The sequence below is a fragment of the Chiloscyllium plagiosum genome, chromosome 6, assembly GCF_004010195.1.
Source record: "Chiloscyllium plagiosum isolate BGI_BamShark_2017 chromosome 6, ASM401019v2, whole genome shotgun sequence".
NCBI lineage: Eukaryota > Metazoa > Chordata > Chondrichthyes > Orectolobiformes > Hemiscylliidae > Chiloscyllium > Chiloscyllium plagiosum.
In genome coordinates, this window is record NC_057715.1 from 53438533 (window position 1) to 53463701 (window position 25169).

General features: G+C 40.6%; 1 protein-coding gene across 2 annotated transcripts in view; it reads right to left on the minus strand.

Annotated features, from left to right (window-relative positions):
• The window catches only part of LOC122550586 (beta-1,4-galactosyltransferase 3-like), a 41633-nt gene extending 18619 nt beyond the window's left edge, over positions 1-23014 (minus strand). Inside the window, exons 1-2 of one of the 2 annotated variants that reach the window (XM_043691545.1) lie at positions 22492-23014; positions 15918-16153 (exon numbers count right to left, since the gene is read on the minus strand). In XM_043691545.1, the coding sequence (XP_043547480.1) occupies positions 15918-16153; positions 22492-22741 (486 nt within the window). In that variant the 5' untranslated portion in view covers positions 22742-23014. The remainder of the gene's footprint in view (positions 1-15917; positions 16154-22491) is intronic. The other variant, XM_043691546.1, reaches the window with a different exon arrangement.
• Between the last annotated feature and the right edge of the window lie 2155 nt (positions 23015-25169).

Consider the following 25169-nt stretch of genomic DNA (forward strand, 5'->3'; position numbering starts at 1 on the left):
TACCACAAAAAAATTATTTAATGCAACATCAATGTGAAACACGAGGCAAAACACTCATTCCCTTGCTTTTGTCAGTGCTGAAAACAACTGTGGAGTAGAAAAGTAGAGAACTTTAGGATTCTTAAAATTCAAAGTAAGTGTAACATCTCCAGTCTGGAATGCTTGGGATCAAGTCTTCTTTTGATATTGGAAAATTGATGATGGATTGATGTTACCTGCTTCACTTTAATAACACCTTCTTATCCACAAGGAAGGATCTAATTTTAAGTAATTCATCTAAGAGGTGTGACTGTCTGGTAAAACAATATCCCAGTAATTTCCTCCCTGATGGATTGTAGTATCTGCAATTGAGACAGCTCAGTAATTCAGTTGAAGATCTTTAAGCAGCCAATGTTTGCTGCAGATATGTTTTGCCATAGATTGCAGTGTCCACTAGCTCTCACACACTACAACTTCAACAAATCACTTGCGCAGCCACCTCTTTTCTATGTACTTAATTTGGAGGTTAACTATTTCTAAAGATTAATTGCCTAACTGTACTCTGCTCAATAATGTCTTCTGATTTAAATTGGTTGGCCAAAAGAGACATGAAGGAAATACCCACCAATCACAAACCTTCCTTCCTGTGACATCACAGTTTGACAGACAGGTAAAAACAGGTTGAAGCATTTCAGTCTCTGGTTTTTATCTCCGCGGCTGCTGGCCTTATCACACAGGTCCAGTCTCCCAGTCTGATTCAATACTGCTGACTTGCTGCACACAGTCCTCCCAGTCACCTCCCATGTCGAAGCACTGATAGTTACAGGGTTAGTTTAACCAAGATGATAGAGTGAACAAATTCAGTGGTGGAGAAATCACAGACGGGAGATCATTTTTCTCATGCAGCAAGCTGTAAGAAAGACGCATGGGTACTCAAAATCTAAGGGATTGATAGTGGAACTAGAGTTACTGTAGGGAGCTAGTTATCTCAACTGGCTGAAGAGCAGAGAGATATCAACAGCACGAGTTCAATTTATGGCTGAAGTAGCCATAAAAGTACACTTACGAGAGCAGGTAGACCAGTAAGAGCGCTTGAGTAGAGAATATAAAAAGGAGAGGCTGTGGAATGGAGAGGATGAGCAGATTTCATATTTGAAATGCACATTAGGCTTATCATTTCTACTGCTGCAGGAAGCAGGCCTCAAAGTGCAGGCTACAGTTCAAAAACAATTAGGGGTATTTTACGGTCAGATGATGTCTGCTAGCCATTGCTGTCATGGAGCTCAAAAGCCAAACATTGCAGTTTACAAACTAATTGGGAAGCCTTGCATGGGGAAATAAAACCTTTTAAAAGTAAGATTTGGCAGAGTCTTTGTAGATTGTAACAAAAGAACTGGCACAAGCACAGTTGTCATAACATTCAAAGATGTGGTCAAGTGCTGTAAAATGAGATTAGTGTACACTCAGTATTTTTTGCTGGTTCAGACATGGGCTGAAGGCCCTATCCTGTACTGTATGATTCAATGACTACATGCATGCCAAATTGCAAAATCATATGATAAGTCAAGCCAGAACTAATTAATACTACCAATAATGGATGAGATCAAAGGTTTACCATGCTACCAGAGTCAGTTGTGAATGCTTGCAGCCAAACAGCTTAGCAAAGGATGGAACTCCTCAAATAAAAACTCAATGTCAATACTAGGGGAAGGACAGAGCTAAAGAGGCAGATGAAAAATTTGCAAGTATCTTCAAAAAGTACTCAGGGGGCGATTCATTAATACCCAAAAGTGCAAGTTTTCACGCAACTCAATTTACTCCATGTCAAAAAAAAAATTGCATAAGCTATGGGTTCCAATAACAATCCAATTGTGGTATTGAAGACTTACACACTAGAACTTGTTAAATGCCTAGCAAAAAGCTATTCACGTTTATCCAAAAAAAAAGAAAGCTACCCCAAGTATGACCTGCCTACAAAAAAGCAAAACAAATTCAATCCAGTTGCTTACTGCCCCAGTCTATTCTCAAATCAACAACAAAAAAAAAGACTAACGACATTTGATTGTGCTGTTAAGTGGCAATAATCCACGAACTGATTCTCAATTTGGATCGTCAGGGTAACAACTACAGATGTCATGCAGTTTTGATACAAACATGAAGAAAGTAAAAAAAAAAAGGGAATTCGAAAGGTGACAAAGGCAGCAGACTGATGAGTCAAGCTTATCATAAAAGGGAAGATAGTTGTTGCTGTTGGATTCCCATCTTCTCAGCCTCATCATTTCTTTAGGATCGTGCAGTAGGCACAACCATCTTCAGTTGTTTCATCAATGGCCTTTTATCCACCACAGTGAGATTGTTTACTGATATAGTATTCAGAACCATACACATCTCCCAAGGTAATGAAGCAGTCCACTCACAGAACAAAATGTTCAAGCTTTGCTGAAAAATTGCAGATAATATTCATGCCACACAAATGGCAACCAATTACCATTTCCAACAAGAGAATCCAAACATGTCTCACGGACATTCAAACAGTACCACTGTAGTATCTCCCAACATCAACTAACTTGGGACAGGTGAGTGCAGCTGAGAGTGAGGCAGGTAGCAAGATCCAGGAGGTAGAGTTGCAGGAGCCTCAGTCCTTGTTTGAGTGGTTCAAGAGTTTTGCTCCTAGGAAGGAACAGGGACTGCAGGAAGGATGAGCCAACTGACTGCAGCACTGTGGTGCAGACAGCCATTCAACTGGGGGGAGGGGAGAGAAAGAAAAAGAGAGACACACCATTGCCCTGTGGCCAGGATCGAGAGTTCCGAAGGTTGTGTTGACTACGTGGTGCTCTGGTTTGGAATAGCTCAACTGGGCTGCAAGACATTTGCAGTGGGATGGTAAAGATCATGGTCCATGCAGGTACCAACAATAAATAAAACTATGGATTATGAACAGCTAGGAGCTAAATTACCAAGCAGAACTGAAAAGGTAATAAGGTTTGGACTACTATCTGAGCCAGGAGCTAATTGGCACAGATTAAGCAGGTAAATGCATGGCTCAAAAGATTGGTGTGGAAGAAATGGGTTTGAATTCATGGGACGTTGGTGCCAGTACTGGAAACGGTACCAGTTCCGATGGAACAGTCTTCATCCGAATCGTACTGGTACCAGAGAGCTAGCAAATTGCATAACTAGTGCTGTAGACAGGGTTTAAACTAACTGTTTAAACTTAAAGGAGGTGGTAAGACTTTAGATTATTGATGTGATGGATGCTTACCGGACAATAAAAGGTGAGGGACAGAACAGGTGAATATCTGTATGCACCAAGAAATTATTAATAGAAGTAGGGAAACCTAACAGTGGAACAAATTTAAAACCTTTGTATATAAATGCATGAACACTCAAAAGGTTAATGACTTAATAGCGCAAATAGAAACAAAAAAAAGTTGTATGATTTATTGAGTTTGATTTAATCGCGATTACTGAGACATCGTTACAAGGAGACCAGGTCTGGGAATTGCATATCCAGGGGTGCACAGCATTTCGAAAAGACAGACTGAAAGGAAAAAAGGTGGTGGTGTGGGTTTGCTGGTGAAGGAAGGGATCAGTTCTGTCATGAGAAATGATATAAGCACAGGAGATCAAGATGTGGAATCAGTCTTGGTAGAAATAAGAAATACCAAAGGAAAGAAGCACTCGGTAGGAGTAATCTACAGATTCCCTGCAATGGGACACAGTTAAACCAGGAAATATTAGATGCTTGCAAGAAAGGTATGGCAATAATCATGGGTGATTTTAACTTGCACATAGATTGGAAGAATCAAATTGGCAAGGGTAACCTGTAAGTAGAGCTCATTGAATGTATTGGAGATTGTATTTGGAGCAGTATGTTGTGGAACCATCCATGGGCAAGCCACTGTTCATTTGGTATTGCGTAATAATGAGAGATTAATTGACAACATCAAAGTTAAGGATCCTCGAGGGAGCAATGACAATAGTATGACAGACTTCAAAATTCAATTTGGGGGTGAGAAAGTGGAGTCCCACAGTAGTGTTCTCAAATTAAACAAAGGAAATTATAAAGGCACGAGGGCAGATTTGGCACGAGTAGATTGGGTAGGAAGGCTAAATGGTAAGACAGCAGATGAGGAGTGGCAGATGTTTAAGGAGCTACTCAATTCCTCATAATTGGTTAGGCCACTGTTGGAATATTGTGCAATTCTGGTCTCCTTCCTATCGGAAAGATGTTGTAAAACTTGAAAGGGTTCAGAAAAGATTTACAAGGATGTTGCCAGGGTTGGAGGATTTGAGCTATAGGGAGAGGCTGAACAGGCTGGGGCTGTTTTCCCTGGAGTGTCAGAAGCGGAGGGGTGACCTTATAGAGGTTTACAAAATTATGAGGGGCATGGATAGGATAAATAGACAAAGTCTTTTCCCTGGGGTTGGGGAGTCCAGAACTAGAGGGCATAGGTTTAGGGTGACAGGGGAAAGATATAAAAGAGACCCAAGAGGCAACTTTTTCACGCAGAGGGTGATACGTGTATGGAATGAGCTGCCATAGGATGTGGTGGAGGCTGGTATAATTGCAACATTTAAAAGGCATTCGGATGAGTATATGAATAGGAAGTATTTGGACGGATATGGGCCAGGTGCTGGCAAGTGAGACTAGATTGGGTTGGGATATCTGGTCGGCATGGACGGGTTGGATCGAAGGGTCTGTTTCCATGCTGTACATCTCTATGACTAACTAAAATATATCGCGGAGAGAATGAAAGATGATAAGGGAGGCATGGCTAAACGAGGTGGTGAAGGATGATAAAGTCAAAGATTAAGGTATACCATATTGCAAAGGGCTGTGGCAGCCTGGAAGATTGGGAAACTTTCAAATATAAACAAAGGGATATGAAAAAATTGATAAAGAGAGCCAGGGTAAATTACAAGAGAAAACCAGCACAAAATATCAAAAAAGGATAGCAAATGCTTCTGTAGGTTTCTAAAAAGGGAAGAGAGTCATGAATGTGAATGGTGGTCCCTTGGAAGATGAAACCAGAGTTAGTAATGGGGAACCACCGAGATGGCAGCGATAGTGCCTCAGTTTTCACAGTGGAGGACAATAGTGTCACTCATGTTGGAATGGGCAAGTCATAAGCAATAGATAAGGTCGAACCTAGAACAAACAACATTGATAGAAAAGATACTTAGCAAACTATTAGGATTGAGGACAGACAAGCTCCTCAGGCCTGATGGCCTCCATCCTAGGATATTTACGGAAGTGGCAGTGGAGATAGTAGCTCCACTGGTTACAATATTCCAAAATTCCCTGGACATGACAGAAGTTCCAGCAGATTGGAAAATGTCTAAGATATACACCCTTATTCAAAAAGGGAGTAAAAATGTGGGAAATGACAGACCAGTTAGTTTAACATCTGTTGTTGGGAAACTGTTAGAATCAATCAAGGAAGCAATATCAAGACATTTGAAAAGTCAAAATACTACCAGAGTCAGCATGGTTTTATGAAGGACATATCATGCTTGACTAACTTGCTCGTGTTTTTTGAAGATGCACAAGCAAAGTGGATAATGGGGATGCTGTAAATGCAATGTATCTGGACGACTGGAAGGTGTTTGATAAGGTGCCGCACAAAATGTTAATTCACAAGGTTGGATCACATGGGATCAGGGTAATGTATTAGCCTGGATAGATGACTGGCTGATGGACAGGAGACAGAGTCAGGATTTTTTTTTTATCTGGATGGCTAGAAGGTAGCGGAGGTAAAAAAAAACCATCCGAGGCTAAATAAGGAGTTCAAACACATTATTAAGTCAAAAACTAAGGTATGCCATATTGCAATCACACTAGTGGGGCGCCACAAGGTTCAGTCTTTGGACCCCAGCTATTTACAATCTACATTAATGACTTGGATATAGGGACAGAAGACTCTATAGCCAAATTTATTAACAACAAAAATAGGTGCGACAGTAAGTTGCAATGAGGAAATAAGAACCTTACAAATGGATACAGATAGGTTAGGAGAGTGGGCCAAAATGTAGATGGAGTCTAACGTGGATAAATGAGAATTCATGCATTTGGGTCGAAAAAAAATGGGAAGGTGATCTTGTGTTAATGAGGAGAGACTTTGGGGTGCTATGGTGCAGAAGGATCTAAGTATACTTGTTCATTAAATCACAGAACTAGCATGCAGGTACAGCAGGTAATAAACAAAGTGAATGGAATGTTAGCTTTTATAGCCAAAGGAACAGAATATAAAAAGATAAGGAAGTATTGTTGCAATTATAAAAAGGTATTGTTGAGACTGCATCTAAAGTGTTGTGCACAGTTTTAGTCCCTTTATTTGAGGGGAGATGTAGTGGCATTAGAGGCAGTTCAGAGGAGGTTCACCAGATCAATCCCAGAGAGAAGGGGTTTGTCATATTAAGAGATATTGACTAGCTTAGGCCTCTTCTCTTTAGAATTTAGAAGAATGAGGGGAGATGCATGAGGTATTCAAGACAATAAAAGGCATGGATAAAACCATTACTGACCGGATGCTTCCTCTCCTAGGGCATTTTAGGATGAGCAGTCATAGTATTAGGATAAGAGTAGCAAATTTAAAACAGTTGAGGAGAAACTACTTCGCCCAAAGAGTTGTGAATCCGTGGAATTCACTATCCCCCAAAGTGCGATGGATGCTGGGACAGTGAGTAAATTTGAGGAGTTAGACAGATTTTTAACCGGTAATGAGTTGAAGGGACATGAAGAGAAGGCAGGAAAATGTGGGTGAGGAGCATATCAGCCATGATTGAATGGCACAGAAGACTCGATAGGCCAAATGGCCTAATTTTCTCCTACATCTTATGAAGCAGATGAAATGGACCAACATATACATACCTTGGTGGGCTTTTACAGTGTAGAGGCACTGTCCCTACCTCTGAACCAAGATGTCCAAGTTCACATATCTGCTAAAAAAACTTGCAATAACATCTCTGAACAGGTTGATTGAAATATCTATAAATGCTTTGCCACAAGAGTTCGCCAGTGTCTCTGCTGCTGAGCCAGAAGGTTTGGGCTCAAGTCAGATCTGCTTCAGTGGGGTGTTGTAATACATCTGAACACATCAATTTAAAATTTACCTATAAATACTATGGTGACAAGAGCAGGCCACAGCTTTACAGTTCTGCAGCACATGACTCAGTTCCTGAATCCACAAAGACTGTACAGCATATACCAGGTAAAAAATTTGAACATGATGGAATATGCTCCATTTGCTTGGATGAATGCATTATCAATAAGACATAAGCAGCTCAATACCACGCAGGATAAAGCAGCCACTTGATCTGTACCAATATTCTTAAAACATTCCCTTACTCCACCAACAGTGTGTACATTACCTGTGCTGCAGCTCCTAATCAAGGTTTATTTGACATCATCTTCCAAACTTGCAATTTCTAAAGCTTCAATGAAAAGGCAGCAAATACATGAACACATCATAACCAGCAAGTTTCACTCGAAGGCATACACCATTTTAAACTGAACCTTTTTAATCATTGTACTTTTGTATTCTTGTAACTTCACTGTCAGTGGTTCACAATTCAAGAACCCTAGCTCTGACAAGTGTGCACCAATGGACTGCAGTGATTCAAAGATGATGGCTCATTATCACCTTCAATGGACAAAAGTTTGCAACTTATATAGTAACACCCACATAATGAATTATGTAAAAAGAAACAGGACTTTGTAAGTGCTTATGATTCAAGGTAGTGACAGATTCCCAATGACAGGCAATAAGCCGACTGGTCTGTTGTTCCTCCACTTCTCTTGATCATCTCTCAAATAGCAGAGTGTCATTCACAAGTTTCCTACCTACAGGGGCAGCTCCCGAATTGAGAATACTATAGAAAGTTATGATTATTTTAGATATCCTAATTATATCTAAATCCTTCAAAGCTCTCCAAGGGAAAGCACTTGGCCTTGGAGATTTGTTGCTCTTTAGTGGCATTAATGTTTCCACCACCATTATGTTGCTTACATTAATTTCCTTGGGATTGAGACATTCTTGTGCTTTCCACTACAGAGAATTCTAACAAGGCAATAGGGAATTTTCCCCTTTTATCAAAATCACTGTTACCTATTGTCAAAAGTAAAATGTTACATCTGACCCCACACCTATTTCTTCCAAGATAAAACAAAGTGCAGAAATTCAAGCGGTCTGGCAGCACCTGTAGAGAGAAACAGAATTAGCTTTTCATTTCAGAGAGTCTTCTTGAGGCAAGCCCATTTCCACCATAATTCTTATCACAGTATAATTCAGCAACTGTTTTCCAGAAGTAGAATGATATTTCATGCTGAACATCATTGAAGTTTGCAAGCACGAACACATTAAGCATGGTTAGTAAACTGCCACCTGCAGACAAAGGGACAGGTTATTTGATACAGTCCATCAATTGTTGGGACATATGGCTGACATACTGGCATCAAACCCAACACACTTTCAAGTTGGTTCAAAGTGACCCACACCGTAGCATAAGATACACAAACTAGTTCAGACACTCAATGTTGCTTACATTTTGTTCTAATTATTGAATCAACCAAACAACTGCATTCCGTTTCTATGCCTTCTCCCAGTGAACACCACCCTTGATCCAAATTGCCATAGCCAGTATTTTGATTGTCCTTCTGACTGCTATCAGCCCTACTGTCACCAACAGCAAGTGCAGTCCACCTCCTGCATGCAATTAGTTTGTGCTCCCTCATTTTCTATTTTGCCTAGGATCCCCTTACCCTATACCACAGATCATAGCAACAACATTCAGAGCTGCTCTCACTCCACGACATGTCAGAGGTCTGAACCAAATTGTCCAGGTATGGTTAGCCCTCCTACTTTGTGTAGGAGTCTACAATGCACATCCCAGCTAAATTAAATTACTCAGGAGAAATGAGTGCTTTACACAACCACTAGATTTCTCAAATGCAATCAACTTTTCAACCATTGAAATATCCCTGTGAGATATTAAAGGGTTAACTTGCTCTGCTGACCTGAGGAAATTGGATGTGCCAAGGAGACGGTGGCATGCCTCTGTCTTATAGGTAGATTGTAAGGAATTTACATTCCCATCCCTTGCCATTCAGAGCTATTTGCATGGCCATTTCCGAGTTATTCAGTGTAAAAGAATTACATCATCATGTCCTAATCAGAAATCAATAAGAACATTGCAATTAAAATTCTGACTACTCCCTGCAGTTTAAAAAAAAACAAATTCACAACAGATCTGGCCATTAAGGGATAATTCACATTATATTGTTTCTAGAAATGAGGTAAATCACTACATTGTGTCGTGAGTGGCAGGTGACTGCGGATCGTCTTGTGGGTATTACTGACTAATGTGAAACTCATACTGTATAAAAGGAAGAGCAGGTTCCTTTGTTCAAAGAAGTGTTTGACACTGCTCTGCAAGCCCTGTGAAGTGTTAAGGGTACCTCCAGAAAGCTTGTATTTGCTTAATAATATTTTGGTTGTCCACAGAAATTGGTGTGTGAAAATCTGAAGAAAAAAAGAACCCAACACTTATACTTGCTAAAGTACAATATGCTGTAATCAAAGAAAATACATAAATTCATATGGCCTGTACCTTCAGTACACTGCTCTATAGGTGGTGGAAACTGTACACCAATATGCTATCCAGACAAAAGGTTCAACAATTTAGCCCTACACTGTCTCAAATGTATCCTCTGTATTCCTTGACAGGGCAAAGTCACCAATTCAGACATCATGCTGCATCTTCTGACAACATATACTTGTTCATAAATCTGCACTGGCTCAGCTAAATTCATACAATCAGATGGATGACACCATGAAGTGGTTAGCACTGCTGCTTTGCAGCGCCAGGAACCCTGGTTTGATTCCAGCCTCGGGCAACTGTCGGCGTGGGTCTTCTCCGAGTGCTCATGTTTCCTACCACAATCCAAAGAAAAGTTTGGCACAAGCTAGGGAATGTGGATTGGGAGCAGCTGTTTGAAGATAATTTGATATGTGGGAGGCTTTTGACGAGGATGATTATAGTGCAGGACAAATATGTCCCTGTGAAAATGAGGGATAGAAATGGCAAGATTAGGGAACCAGGGATGTCAGATGAATTTGAGATGAAGAGGAAAAAGGAAGCATAAATAAGGTCTAGGTTACTGAAAGCAGACAAAGCTTTGGGAAGAGTATTGGTAAAGTAGAACCAATCTGAAAAAGAGGAATTAAGAGGGCTAAAAGGGTCATGAAATATCTTTCGCAAACAAGGTTAAGGAAACTCCCAAAGCCTTTTATTCATATATAAGGAGCAAGAGGGTAACTAGAGAAAGGGTTGGCCCACTCAAGGACAAAGGATGAAAGTTGTGTGTGGAGTCAGAGAAAATGGGTGAGATCCTCAATGAGTACTTTATGTCAGTATTTGCCGAGGAGAGGGACATCATTTGTTGAGGATAGGGATAGGTCTTTGATTACTCTGCCAAGTCGGCATAAGGAGGGAGGAAGTGTTGGGTATTCTGAAAGGCAGTGAGGTAGACAAATTCCCAGGTCCGGATGGGATCTATCCCAGGTTACTGAGGGAAGTGAGAGGAAATAGTTGGGACCTTAACAGATATCTTTGCAGCATCCTTGAATGTGGGTAACATCCCAGAGGACTGGAAAACTGCTAATGTTCCTTGTTTAAGGAGGGTGGCAGGGATGATCCAGGTAATTATAGACTGGTAAGCCTAACATCAGTTGGAGGGAAGCTGCTGGGGGATAGGATCTATTTACATTTGGAAGAAAACAGGCTTAGTGATAGGTAACCTTGTTTGGTGCTGGGAAGTTCACATCTTACCAACTTAAGAATTATTTCAGAAAGTGACAAAGTTGATTGATGAGGAAAAGGCTGTAGATGTCATATACAAGGACTTCAGAAAGTCCTTGTATAAAGGTTCCCCCATGGTAGGCTGATGGAGAACATGAAGTTGCATGGGGTCTGGAGTGTACAAGCTAGATAGATAGAAACTGGCTGGGCAACAGGAGGCAGTAGCAGTGGAAGGGAGTTACTCAAAATGGAGACCAGTGACCAGTGGTGTTCCACAGGGATCCATGTTGGGACCACTGTTTGTCATGTACATAAATGATCTGGAGGAAGGTATAGGTGGTCTGATTCATAGAATCCCTAGTGTGGAAACAGGCCATTTGGCCCAATAAGTCCACCAACCTTCTGAAAAGTAACCCACCCAGACCCATTCCCCTACCCAGACAAACACTGGGAGAATGTGAAAACTCCATGCAGACAGCCGCCAAAGGACTCAAACCTGGGCCCTAGTGCTGTGAGGCAGCATTGCTAACCACTGAGCCACTATGCCATGATTAGCAAGTTTGCAGATGACACTAAAGATTGGTGGAGTAGCAGACAGCAAAGGGGACTGTCAGAGAATGCAGCTGAATATAGATAGATTGGAGAATTGGGCAGAGAAATGGCAGATGGAGTTCAATCTGGGTAAATGTGAGGTGATCCATTTTGGAAGACCCAATTCAAGAGCCAACTACACAGTAAATGGAAAAACCCTGGGGAAAATTGGTGTACAGACAGATCTGTGTGTTCAGGTCCATTGCCACCTTCAGGGAACAACACAGGTCGATAGAGTGGTCAAGGAGGCATACAGCATAATATCCCATCTGATGAAGGAAAGTGAGTAGAAGTGCTGGCAGGTCATGTTACAGTTGTATAGGACTTTGGTTAGGCCACATTTGAAATACTGCATCAGTTCTGGTTGCCGCATCACAAGATGTGGATGCTTTGGAGAGGGTACAAAGGAGGTTCACCAGGATGTTGCTTAGTACGTAGGGCACTAGCTATGATGAGAGATGGAGTAGATTAAGATTATTTTCATCAGAAAGACAGGTTGAGGGAACCCGATTGAGGTCTACAAAATCATGAGAGGTAGAGACAGGGTGGATAGCAAGAAGCTTTTGCCCAGAGTGAGTTCAAGGTGAGAAGGGAAAAAGTATAAGGGAGATATGTGTGGAAAGTTCTTTATACAGAGAATGGTGGGTGCCTGGAACACATTGCCAGCAGAGGTGGTAGAGGTGGGCACAATAGCGTCATGTAAGATCCACGAATGGGCAGGGAGCAAAGTGATACAGATCCTTAGAAAATAGGAGACAGTTTTAGATAGAGGATCTGGATTGGCACAGGCTTGGAGGACCTATTCCAGTACTGTAATTTTTTTGTTCTTATTCATGGATAGATCTTCTGGAATAAGGAGCAAAACTTGACTTGGTCTTGGGAAATAAGGCAGGCTAAGTGACTAGAGATGTCAGTGGGGGAGGACTTTGGGACCAGTAACCATAGTTTTATTAGTCTTAGAATTGTTGTGGAAAAGGATAAGTCTGATCTAAATCTAGTGAAGGCGGCATTTGTTATGATTTACTTTATTGGACAGAGCACAGCAGAGGAGTTGACAGGTCATGTTGCAGCTGTACAGGACATTGCTTAGGCCACTTTTGGAATATAGTGTGCAATTCTGGTCTCCCTCCTGTCAGAAGGATGTTGCGAAACTTGAAAGGGTTCAGAAAAGATTTACAAGCATATTGCCAGGGTTGGAGGATTTGAGCTATAGGGAGAGGTTGAATAGGCTGAGGCTGTTTTCCCTGGAGAGTCGGAGACTGAGGAGTGACCTTATACAGATTTATAAAATCATGAGGGGCATGGATAGGGTAAATAGACAAGATCTTTTCTCTGAGGTGGGGAAATCCAGAACGAGGGGGCATAAGTTTAGGGTGAGGGAAAAATTTAAAACGGGATCTAAGGGGCAACTTTTTCATGCAGAGGGTGGTGCATGTATGGAATGAGTTGCCAGAGGAAGTGGAGGCTGGTAAAATTATGTTTAAAAAGGCACCTAGGGGGATATAGGATTAGGAAGGGTTGCGAGGGATATGGACCAAGTGCTGGCAAATTAGGGTCTAGATTAAGTTAGGATATCTGGTCGGCATGGACAAGTTGGATCGGAGGGTCTGATTCCTTGCTGTACATCTCTATGACTAACTGTTCTAAATTAGAGGAAGGCCAATTTTGACAGTATTAGGTAAGAATTTGGAGAAGTTGATTAGAGGTGGATATTCGCTGGTAAAGGGTCAGCTAGAAAGTGGGCCGCCTTTAAAAAATGAGATGACTAAAGTCCAGAGACAGTACATTCCTGTTGGGGTGAAGGGCAAGGATGGTAGACGTAGGAATGCTAGATAACTCTAGTAATTGAGATTTTGGTCAAGAGAAAGGATAGACAGCAGGGATCAAGTGAATCTCTAGCAGAGTATAAAAAGATAGTAGGAGTACACAACAGAAAAAAAAATAATCAGGAGGACAGAAAGGGGACATGAGATAGCTTTGGCAGATAGGGTTAAAGAGAATCCAAAGGATTCTACAAATTAAGGACAAAAGGGTAACTAGGGAGAGAATGGGGCCCCTTTAAAGATCAGCAAAGCTGTTCACGTGTGAACCGCAGAAGATAAGGCAGAAACTAAATGAGTATTTTGCATCAGTGTTTCCTTTAGGAAAAGGATATGGATGCTAGAGAACTTGGGGAAATAAATAGTGATACCTTGAAAAATGTCCATATTACAGTGGTTGTGTTGGATGTCTTAAAACAAAGGTGGATAAATCCCTGGATCCTGATCAGGTGCACCATAGAACTGTGGGAAGCTAGTGAAGTGACTGCTGGGTCCTTTGCTAAGACACTGGTATTATCAGTAGTCACAGGCGAAGTGCTGGAAGACTGGAGGGTGGCTAACATAGTGCCATTTAAAGAAAGATAGTAAAGAAAAGCCAAGGAACTATAGGTCAGTGAGTTTGATGTCAGCCGTGGGCAGCTTGGAGGGGATCCTGAGGGGCAGGATGTATGTGTGTTTGGAAAGGCAAGAACTGATTAGGAATAATCAACATGACTTTGTGTGGGAAATATATCTCATTAACTGAAGGTTTTTGAAGCGACAAAGAAGATAGATGACGACACAGCAGTGAACATTGTCTATATGGACTTCAGTAAGGCATTTGACAAGGTTCCATGTGGTAGACTAGTTAGCAAGATCATTTAAAATACAGGGAGAACTACCCATTTGGATACAAAACTGGCTCCAAGATAGATAAAAGATAGTGGTGGAGGGTTGCTTTTTGGACTAGAGGCCTGTAACCAATGGTGTGCCACAAGGATCTATGCTGGCACGACTGCTTTTCATTTATAAAATGATTTGCATATGAATGTTTAGGAAATATGGTTAGTCAGTTTGCAGACTCCACCAAAATTGGTAGTGTGGTGGACAGCAAAGAAGGTTACCTCAGAGTACAGTGGGACCTTTTTCAGATGGGCACTTGGCGGAGTGGCAGATGAGTTTAACGTAGATAAATGTGAGCTGCTGCAGTTTGATAGGGAAGATCAGGGCAGGATTTATACACTTAATGGTAAAGTCCTGGGGAGTGTTGCCCAATAAAGTGACCTTGGGGTGCTTTGAAAAACAGAGTCGCAGGTCGATAAGGTAGTGAAGGTGGTGTTTGGTATGCTTGTTTTTATTGGTTAATTCTTTGATTACAGGAGTTGAAAGAGGCTGTACAGGACATTGGTCAGGTCACTTTTGGACTATTGCATTCAATTCTGGTCTCCGTCCTATGTGAAACTTGAAAGGGTTCAGAAAAGATTTACGAGATGCTACCAGAGTCAGAGGATTTGAGCTATAGGGAGAGGCCGAATCGGCTTGGATTTTTTCTCCTGGAGGGCTGAGGAGCGACATTAGAGATCTATAAAATCACGAGGGTGATTAGACAAGATACTTTCCTGGAGTGGAGGAGTCCAAAACTAGAGGGTGTACAGTTAAAAGGAGAGAGGGGAAAAAAATTTTAAAAAGGGACCTTTTTCCACAGAGGATGGTGCATGTGTGGAATGACCTAGGAAGGGTTTAATGTGATATGGGCCAAATGCTGGCAAATGGGACTAATTGACTTAGGATATCTAGTCAGAATGGAGGAGTTGGGCAGAAGGGTCTGTACCTGTGCTGTGAGACTATGACCTCTGGAGTTGGGGGGGACTAGAGTCTGGATCTCATTCTAGGGGTAGGGACACACCACTGCACAAGATGACCCAGTATTTTTAAGAAACCAATTCACCTGCCCTCAATTTCCATTTAGCTGGAAGTAACCAAATATACCAGCATGAATTCAAATGAAGAATGATAACCATCTAGATTCTGGCAATGGTAATCAATTTTTCTGTTATAGTGTGAATATTGGTGAATTGGTGCAAACATCTCAGGAAATTATGGCAGTGTGAATAGATCTATGACTTGCATTATTTATATTGGCCTACTTCTAATATAAAATAAACCTAGCAGTATTGGTTTGCCAGCCTGCAGGAATGTGAGCCAATTTTAGTTTCTGCTACTCAATCTACAGTTAGTTATCATAAACTACAATTACTATAGAGATGAAAAATCTTAAAGAACAGACTTAAAAACAAAATTAATAGAATAAAACAAAAGAAAAAAGATAAATTTAACCGTATGAAGAAAATCATATGCTAGCTTTCATTCAATGCACTATTATGTAGGTGCCTTAAGCTGTTCTTTTTTAAAAAACTGGAGGGTTAATCCTAGTTGATTTGAGCCATAAACCCTGTGGCACTGGATTGTTAGAAGTTAATGATCCACTTGGATTTTCTTCCAAAGCAAAAAAAACACAAGTCAGCTATCAAAACAGTTAAAAGAATTAAAATTCTATGGATGAAATTCTGATGCTTTCAGCACTTGCTCCAACAAATTAACATACCCTTGAACGAGATCGCTACTTTCAAGTACAAATGTAAGGACTGCACTCTATAAATTTCATGTAAGATTTTAAAAGCTGACTAATAAAACTAGAGACCAAATCAATTCATTCTGTTCACAAATATGCTTTGAGTTTATTACCTGGTGGATGACATATATTGCATACTGAAGCTGTTGGCGCTGCAAGAATGGATGAAGGTAATATAGAAGATGACGCAGATGTGGCTCTCTGTTGCGATGTGGAACAAGGATTGCTGTTTTATATTGAGCTTTGCAGTGTGGGGGAGAGTACCGTCCACCAGCTTGAACATATGGATTTTTTCTTGCAATTTTGCTCATAAGTGGAACTTTCTGAAAGCTGATAGTCAGTGGTCCAACTGTAAATGTTGACAGCAGATCAGTCTAAAGAACATGCTTGAAGTAATAGACATGAAACATTTTCAATTATAGATGAGCAATTATTCTCCTTTCATTCAAAATAATGGAATAAAATTTGGAGGTCCAAAGCCTCAAACCTAGCTTGTCTACATTTCTTCAGGAGATTTTAGGACAATGCTTTTACATATATACCTGTACTGCAAATTAATTTTCTGGGCAGCTATTTTCTCTCTGCAAGTGTTATGTTTCACAAAGTAAACTGGAGTAGAAAAGTACTGCAATATTATGCTAAACAAAAGCTTGCAATAAATTGCAGTCAAAGAGTAATTTTTTGTTTAAACAGGTCAGTTGCCAATAAGCACTTCTGTCCCCTGTAGTATTACAGTACCATAGTGCCAAACTAACTCAGTTATCATGATTGCAACTATGAAAAGTGATACATCAACGAGAGAATAAATATTTCTTTACAGGGATGGAAAAATACACTTTCTAATTAAAAATCAAGGTTGGTTGCTCTACAGAAATGCAACATATTTATTTTTGTCAGTCTAACAATAACACCTTCTACAGCACAAAAAATACTTCAAGTGCCTGTGAAGTATTTTGGGACATCCTAGCAAAATTAAATACTTCATAAAGGTAAATTGGCTCATTGTTCAGCAATTAGTCATTTTTTCACTGCAACACAACATTTGAATAATTTTTAAAAATCACATCTACAAAAATTAATTTTGACAAACGTCTTGTGCAAATGAAAAAAACTATTCTAGAATGGGGAAACAACTGTAATTTTGTCTAGAACAGATTCTACAATGTAGGATTGCAGATTTTTCCCCTTCTCCTCAATAGATTTATCTCAGGACATACTTCTATCTTGAAAAGTGTTTCATAAAGAAAGCTCATACTAGACTCTTAAAACATTAAGCATATTGCTCTGATTTGTCTGAAGCAAATTTCTGCATTTAAAGAATCTGAAACAATGGAACAACTAGAGAGAACATTTTGCAGTTGAGACGGAATTTTCTTTTTATCAAATCATTGGCAGTATGCACAAGCAACTAATATAGCTACTTCTGTCAAAAAAGGTGATATTTAATTCTTAAAAGCTACAAATCAGTTGGAAAAATAATATGCCACTCCCCCCACCCCCAAAATCATATTTTCATTTCCATTGATTAGGACAGAAAGGTTGGACACGTGAATCACTGGTGCTAGGTTAAAACAATGACCGCAGATGCTGGAAACCAGATTCTGGATTAGAAGGGCTTTTGCCCGAAATGCGATTTTCCTGCTTCTCGGATGCTGCCTGAACTGCTGTGCTTTTCCAGCACCACTCTAATCCAGAATCACTGGTGCTGCCAATTTGAAGTGCTGGAGTCTGAGCTTCAAATACTGACACACCAAGGAGTGGGAGAAGATTTATCTGGATGCTGTGTTTCATGGCGCAGTCACACCCCTTAGATTAACAACCTTGAATTTGCTCCATGGTCAGGGACAGGAGGGTGTGACGACAAGCAAGGCAGGTAGAGGAACCCAGGAGGTAGTGCTGAAGGAACCTCAGCACTTGAGCTTATCTAACAGATTTAAAGGTTCTTACTCCCTGCATAGAAGTGTGTTGGGACGAGGCAGAGGGTGGGGGGTGTTGTCTGCAGGTCAAATGAGCAAATTGACCATATCAATGTGATGCAGGAAGTGGGGGGAGAAGAGAAATGTAGTTGTATTGTCAAGGGTATAGCCACTGTTCTCTCTGGTCAGGATCGAGAGTCCCAAAATAAGGTTCAGGATTTCTCACCTGGGCTTCAGAAGACCCGAGAGTGGAAGACAAAGATCCAGTTGTTGTGGTCCATGAAAGTACCAATGATATAGGGGAGAAAAAAGGAAAGAGGTTCTGTTGAGGGAATATGAGCAGATTGGTTCTAATTATAAAAGCAGAACCAGAAAGGAAATAAGTTCAGGTAGTAACCTGGAGTTACAAGGTAATTGGCACATGGTCAACATCATTAAACAGAAATGTGTGGCTCAAAGATTGGTGTGGGAGAAATGTTTTTGAACTCATGAGACACTGGCACCAGTACTGGGGAAGGAGGGAGCTGTTCTGATGGGGCAGGTTCCACCTGAATCATGCTGGGACCAAAGTCCTGGCAAATCACAATCATGGCTATTGATAGGACTTTAAAATAAATAATGATAGGATAGGTTCATTTGCATGGAAAATTACAAGACCAAACGTAAAGAAGCAGGATTGCTGATTAGTGATGGGAGTGGAGTTTTACCAGAAAATAAAAGGGACAAAACGCAACAACATACCAAGGAATCATAAATATCTAGGAAAACTCACTAACAGAACAAACTTAAGGCCTAGGATCTTGATGCACAAAACATTCAGAATTAAGACTATGGATAGGACTGATGGTGCAATTCACAGTAAATCAAGGTCACAAGGAGTTTAAACTAGTTGGAGAAAGGGGGCACGCTTAGGATAAGTTATTAAAGTTTCCAGAACAAGTAATAGGACAGAGCATGGAAAGGTCAGAAATCTAACTCAGGCAAAGTAGATAAGGGCTATGTAAAAGGGCAGTTGCCAACATAGGATTGAGGATGTCTAACTGAAATGTGTGCAACATACAAAACAAGATAAATGAGTTTGTAACACAGATTGAAATTGATGGAAACAAGGCTTTCAACAGCAATGGCTGCAAGAAGATCACAGCTGGAACTTAAACATGTAAGGATAAGTGTCCTATTGAAATGACAGGCAGATGGGCAGAGGGGGTGGAGTTGCCTCGCTATTGAGAAGTTAAATTAGCATTGCTAGCAAGAAGCTTATATGGTCAGAAAGTGTAGAATGGGTAGGTCGAGTTAAGGAACCACAAAGGAAAAGATCCTGATGGGAGTTGTGTGTAGGCCTCCTAGCAGTAGTTAGGATGTGGGAGAGAAAATATTGCAGGAGATGGAAAAGACATGCAAGAAATACACTGTTACATTAACCACAAGGGACTTCAATATGTAGGTGTACAGGGGAGAAAAAAACCTGGTTGGTAGCAAACCACAAGAAAATAAATTTGTGGAATGTCTATAAGATGGTTCTTGTATTAGTTTGTGGTAGAGGTCATTAGGGAAACTATGCTAGATTTGCTGACGTGTACTGATGTACAGCATGGAAGTAGACCCAACGGTCCAACCAGCCTATAAAATTTACAGAATACTGAGAGATCTCCTTCATCCTTCTAAACTCCAAGTACTGACCCAGAGTCTTCAACTGCTCCTCCTGATGAGCTGTTCATCCCTGGGATCATTTTTATGAACCTCCTCTGGCCCCCTTCCAAGACTAGCAAATCCTTCCTTGGACATGGAGATCAAAATTACTTTTAATATTCCAAATGTGAGCTGACCTAGAGCCTTATACAGCCCCATCAGTACATCCCTGAACTTGTATTCGGTCCAATCTATCCATGCTGACCAGATGATAAAAAGATGGTATGCAAATTGACTGAAGTAGTAGAGAAAGTGTTGCAGATGTGCAGCGAAGGTCTCTATAAGTATGTTCACAAGAGATTAAACTGTATGAAATGCCATGCTGTACTCAATATTAATGCATACTATTTCTAATGCACACATGGCAGATTTGATCCATAACTTTGCCAGTAGTCTTTTATTCATTAGAGATGAAATACTGAACCAAAAGAACTACGAATGCTGGAAATCAAACAAAAACAGATATTGCTGGAAAAGCTCAAAAGGTCTGGCAGCATCTGTGCAGAGAAAACAGTTAATATTTTGGGTCCAATGATGCTTCTTCAGAACTGATGGTAGCTTGGAAAAAGTTGTTTTCTACACAGAAGTTTTTTTTGGGGGGTTGGGGTTAATAAAAAAAAAGTACAGGATGGACAGAAATAAAACCATGCCACCGTGTGGGCAGCACGGTGGCACAGTGGTTAGCACTGCTGCCTCACAGCGCCAGAGACCCGGGTGCAATTGCCAGAGACTCAGGCGATTGACTGTGTGGAGTTTGCACATTCTCCCCGTGTCTGCGTGGGTTTCCTCCGGGTGCTCCGGTTTCCTCCCACAGTCCAAAGATGTGGTCAGGTGAATTGGCCATGCTAAATTGCCCGTAGTGTTAGGTAAGGGGTAAATGTAGGGAATGGGTGGGTTGCGCTTCGGCGGGTCGGTGTGGACTTGTTGGGCCGAAGGGCCTGTTTCCACACTGTAAGTAATCTAATCTAAAAAACCCAAAGACAGAAGTTATAGATCTTTGAGATAGGGATAACAGAATAGATCTTAAAATACAAATGACAAGTTAAGGATGTTTTTAGGTAGAGAATTATTGTAAAGAAATGAAGATTCATTAAGTTATAACAATGAGCAAGTTCGGATTGCATGTGCATAGCTAAAAAGGATGCATCGTATCTGCAATGGTCCGCATCGTATCTGCAATGGTCCATAACAGGCTGACCTGGACTAAGAGGTTTCAGCAAAACATGAAGATACATAACATAATATTTCTCACATCCTATTTTCTCAAATACCTCATCTCAGATCTACCAGGTTTGGCTATTTGAACAGCCCATTCAGACTGGGCATTTTACAACCGCAATATGCAAACAAGTTTTGAACTTGTGGTCAAAACTCAATCATATTACAAAATTATGAGTTTCAAGATTAGATAACTTGTTACTATATCCACTCAAAAAAAGAGATTAACACGACACAAAGCTATATTTCCCTGAGCAGATATACAATGAAACAGAACCAGAAAAAAAAAAGTTAAACTGCTGCTTTCCATTCATATTTATTAGAAAGCCATAACATTTTAATGGGATATTACATGTTGATTGTACTGTTATTTAGAGATTAGTAGGGCTCTCCCAACATTGAGACACTAGAAGCATGTCATTTAAAGTACAAAGTAAGTAATTTAAATTTACATAGTGCAGCTTTCACAAGCTTAGAATATCCCAAATGATTCACAGATAATTAAGTATTTTAAAGGAAGGAGGTGGAGACATAGTGGCAATGTCACTGGACTGAATCTAATACCGCAGACTAATAACCTGGGGACATGGGTTTGAATCTCCCCCCCCCGACAGAATTTAATAAAACCAGGACTAAAAGCTAGCAGAACTACCTGATAGAGCACCAGGTGCTCTGAACAAGATATAATGTAACCTTTTGGTCCAGCAGTTAGTATAGCTGGTTACCTGGAGACAAACAAATTTGAATTCGGCCAGTTTAAATTATAACCCCAGAATACCAACCTCCAATCAAGTTGGAATTTAGTATATTGACAATATTAAAAACCAATGAAACAAAATCTGATGTTTTGGGGAAAATTGAACAGTTGAGAGAGAACTGCCACAAGACCAACAGATGTAGACTGCTAGTCAGAACTGACTGAGAGGTACCTATTTACAGAAGGAGTTTGCACAGAGAAAAAACATCAACACCAACCTGGAGGGCAAATCTGCAAAGAGAAGATTGAACTGCTGGCTGGTTTTGAAATTTGAATTTTTCAGTAAATTTTAGTCAGGAGTTTTAATCAGAGGAGTATTATAGAAGGGAAAGTAAAAACGTTTAGAGGAAGGAGTTGCAAATAGTTGTTAGTTAATTATTTCTTAAAAGTATAACAGAATAAAGTTGATAATTTTTACTTTAAATAGTTCTTGGCCTCTCAGAATTTCCAGATTATTGCCCAGGATAAATCTTTTGAGTTGCTGGTTTAAAATAAGCAGGAGGGTTTACCCCATGTCATAATAAAACTACAGGATGTGTTATTTAGGAGAACATCACTAAAAACATGTAGTGATCTTGGGCATAACAGAACTTAGCTTAAATCGTGCCCTGAAATTTCTTCCACCAAACCAACAGGACGTGCTATAATACTTTAACTGAATGACTACACCTCCGATTATACTGCATTCGCAATACTGAGAAAGCAGACTAAAACTTGGTGGACCCAATCGCTTTTACTGCACGAATTTCCCTTAAAGGAAGTCCCTTCTTGGAAACAGTAGCGGTCAAATCATGAACACTCGACTTTTCCGAACTATAAAATACCGAATCAAGTCATCCAGTGACCGAACTTTCCTGACCCCTGTCTCACTCGAGGTCTTGCCGTGCGCCTCGCAATCACAGGGTTGTCCCGACAGAGGGGGAAGGGCCCCCTGGCAGTGACTGGACGATAACTGTCCCAAGTTACAGCTAGTGTGAATGGCTTAAAAAGCGGATGAAAAGAGGGCTTTCAAATAGTTAGAGATGAACCAGGAAGCTTGTGCCGGGGCTGCGGCTGATCCCCTTCTCATTGTCCTGCACACAAAAAAAGCCAAAAGTTTATTCTTACCGAGGAGCGGCGACTCGTCCGGACACAAGCTTAAAGTTTGTCTGTCTGGACTCGGGGTCACCAAGCTGAGGTTGGTGTAAACATCGTGAGTTCTGGAGTAATCCCAGTGACCGCCGCGATCTTCTTCATACATGGAGCCAGTGAAGGAGCCAGAGAGGCTCCGGCGGTATAGGAACAGGAGGAAAGCCAACTGGAGGAAAGCCAGCAGAAGCAGAGTGCAGGGCCGGTTCGGGGAGCACAGGCGGCTCATCCTCCCCACCGCTAACAGTGAACACACTCACACGGAGCAGGCTTTTACTATCCAGCTTCACATCGACAACCCATCCTGATGTCCGACCGTCTCCCACCCAGAGCAATGGACAAGTAAAGTCGCACGGATGCAGCACCAAAGAACACGACGGAACCAACGGACAATCGAAAGCCCACCCAACTGTGGTTACCACAACATCAAACACTTGCCAGTGATTCACCGCAGCACAAACTAAACACCCTTCGCACCTGCGCACTACCCTAAGGGGGCGGTTACTTACCTCCAGCCCTGCACCTGCGCATTGCCCTGCGACCGTTAACTCCTCAACGCCGCACCTGCGCACTGACCCGAGATGACCGGTTACCTATGTCTCGAGCCCAACGGTGCTAGCGGGAGGGATATACAGAAGTCAGCTTTGCACGTGCGCATTGCTTTCACTGAGCTGGGCCACTTGACCGTTATCGGCTGGGCACGGGTCTCGCTCTCGAGGGGGGAAGAATAAGTGCTATCTGGTGGCCTTCGAGCTGCTGAACTAAAGGTTGAGTTGTGGAAGCTATTCAATAGTTGCAGCCATTTCAGATATTTAACGTGTCAGAATTTTGCTTTTAGAGGCAGTGTCGCAAATGGGAGAAATGGCTCAGGGTAACTGGAGTTTGATGGCAAACAGCTGGAATGGCCAGAGTTACAATCCTTTTAAGTATTAAATTTCCCAATCGTGTTTATTTCAGACGCAAGAAGAGTAATTCATATAGTCACTCTAACTTTGCATTTACTTTTATTTTCACGTGCCTATCCAATTCTTTTTTGAAATCCACGATTCACTGCTTCGTGTTATGCTCTCACGCGGTGCCAGGCCCTAAACATTCATCTTTTTCTTTACATAATTGTTGTTTATTTTGTAAATCTTATTAAATCAGTGACCTCTGCTGTTTGACCCTTTTGCCATTGGAAACACTTTCTCCCTTTAACAAAACTGCCCACGTGAAATTAAAGACGAAATTAAAGATTCTACGGAATATCACAATAAATGAACCGTCTTGACTTTGTTTAATTTCAGTTCTGTCTGTCGATATTTGGTTCCACTTTATGTGGAGCAAATCCATTTTCCACTAAAATTGGTCCTCTCAATATGTTTACTCTCAATTATCATTTGTCCTTTCCTGGCTAATCTAAACCATATAATTTTACAACTGCAGTTCTTTAAATATTCTCACATTGAAATTGATTCACCTTGTCTATCTTATTCCTCAGAATCAGATCCTGCATCCTTGTTGGTCAAGAAAACTTTCATGAGATTATCAGAAACTCATGATCTCAATATACCTTAGACTGTTCATAATTAAAGTCCCCCATTATCATCACTGTAGGCTTTGAACCATTGTAATTTCCCTGCAAATTTATTTTTCGTTCTTACTATTCAGTAATCCTGTAATCATACCTCTATTGTTTATAAACTTGAACCAAATAGATTTTGTCCCTGATTCAGTCGAACTAAAATTAGGAACGTTATTGACGTTATTATCAGTTTGGAAACATTATCAAGAAAATTTTCATGAGAATACCAGAAACTCTTGACCTCAATGTCCTTCAGACAGTTCATAATTAATGTCCCCCATTATCATCACTGTCGGTTTTGAACTATTGTAATTTCCCTGCAAATTTACTTTTCATTCTTATTATTTGGTAATCCCGTAATCATACCTCTATTGTTTATAAACTTGAACCAAATAGATTTTGGTAGTGCTGTAAGAACTGAGTTGTTCTAAGAGCAGGATATACTATTGTACCAAATCATACCTGATTCAATCGAACTAAAATTAGGAAAGTTATTAATGTTTTTATCCTTCTTTATTTAATTTTAAGTAAATCCCAGGATCTGTTAATTAATCATTTAGCAAATTTATTTTTAATTTTTATACTAATTATGTGATCTAGCTTATGTTATAAATTATTTAGAGGTCACAGTGATGCTTATCCCTCCCTCTGTGTTAGAGGGTTTGAGTCCCACCTGCCTTGAAGGTGTGTCAAAACAAGTCTGACATGTTGATTAAAGTAAGTATAAGTTGATTAAATATTTTTCAGTAGTCTTAGGATTCTGCATTTAGTTTTTGCACTAGCCCCACAATGTGATTTATAATTCACAAAGAGAGAGTGAAAGGGAAATCACACCATGCATCCCGATTGTAGCATACTTATGCAAGGCTGCAGATGGAAGTTGGTCATTTTTATCTTTGACTCAATAGTATATCCTACTCTTAGAACAACTCAGTTCTTACAGCACTACCAAAACTGAAAAAGTTAATTCAAATCATTTTCTAATGAGGAATGGGCATTCACATGAATTTGGAATATATATTGGAAACTCAGCCTTTTTTGCGACAGTTTTCCCATAGCTTCTGTGGTACAATTCTTCTGAGATACACTTAAA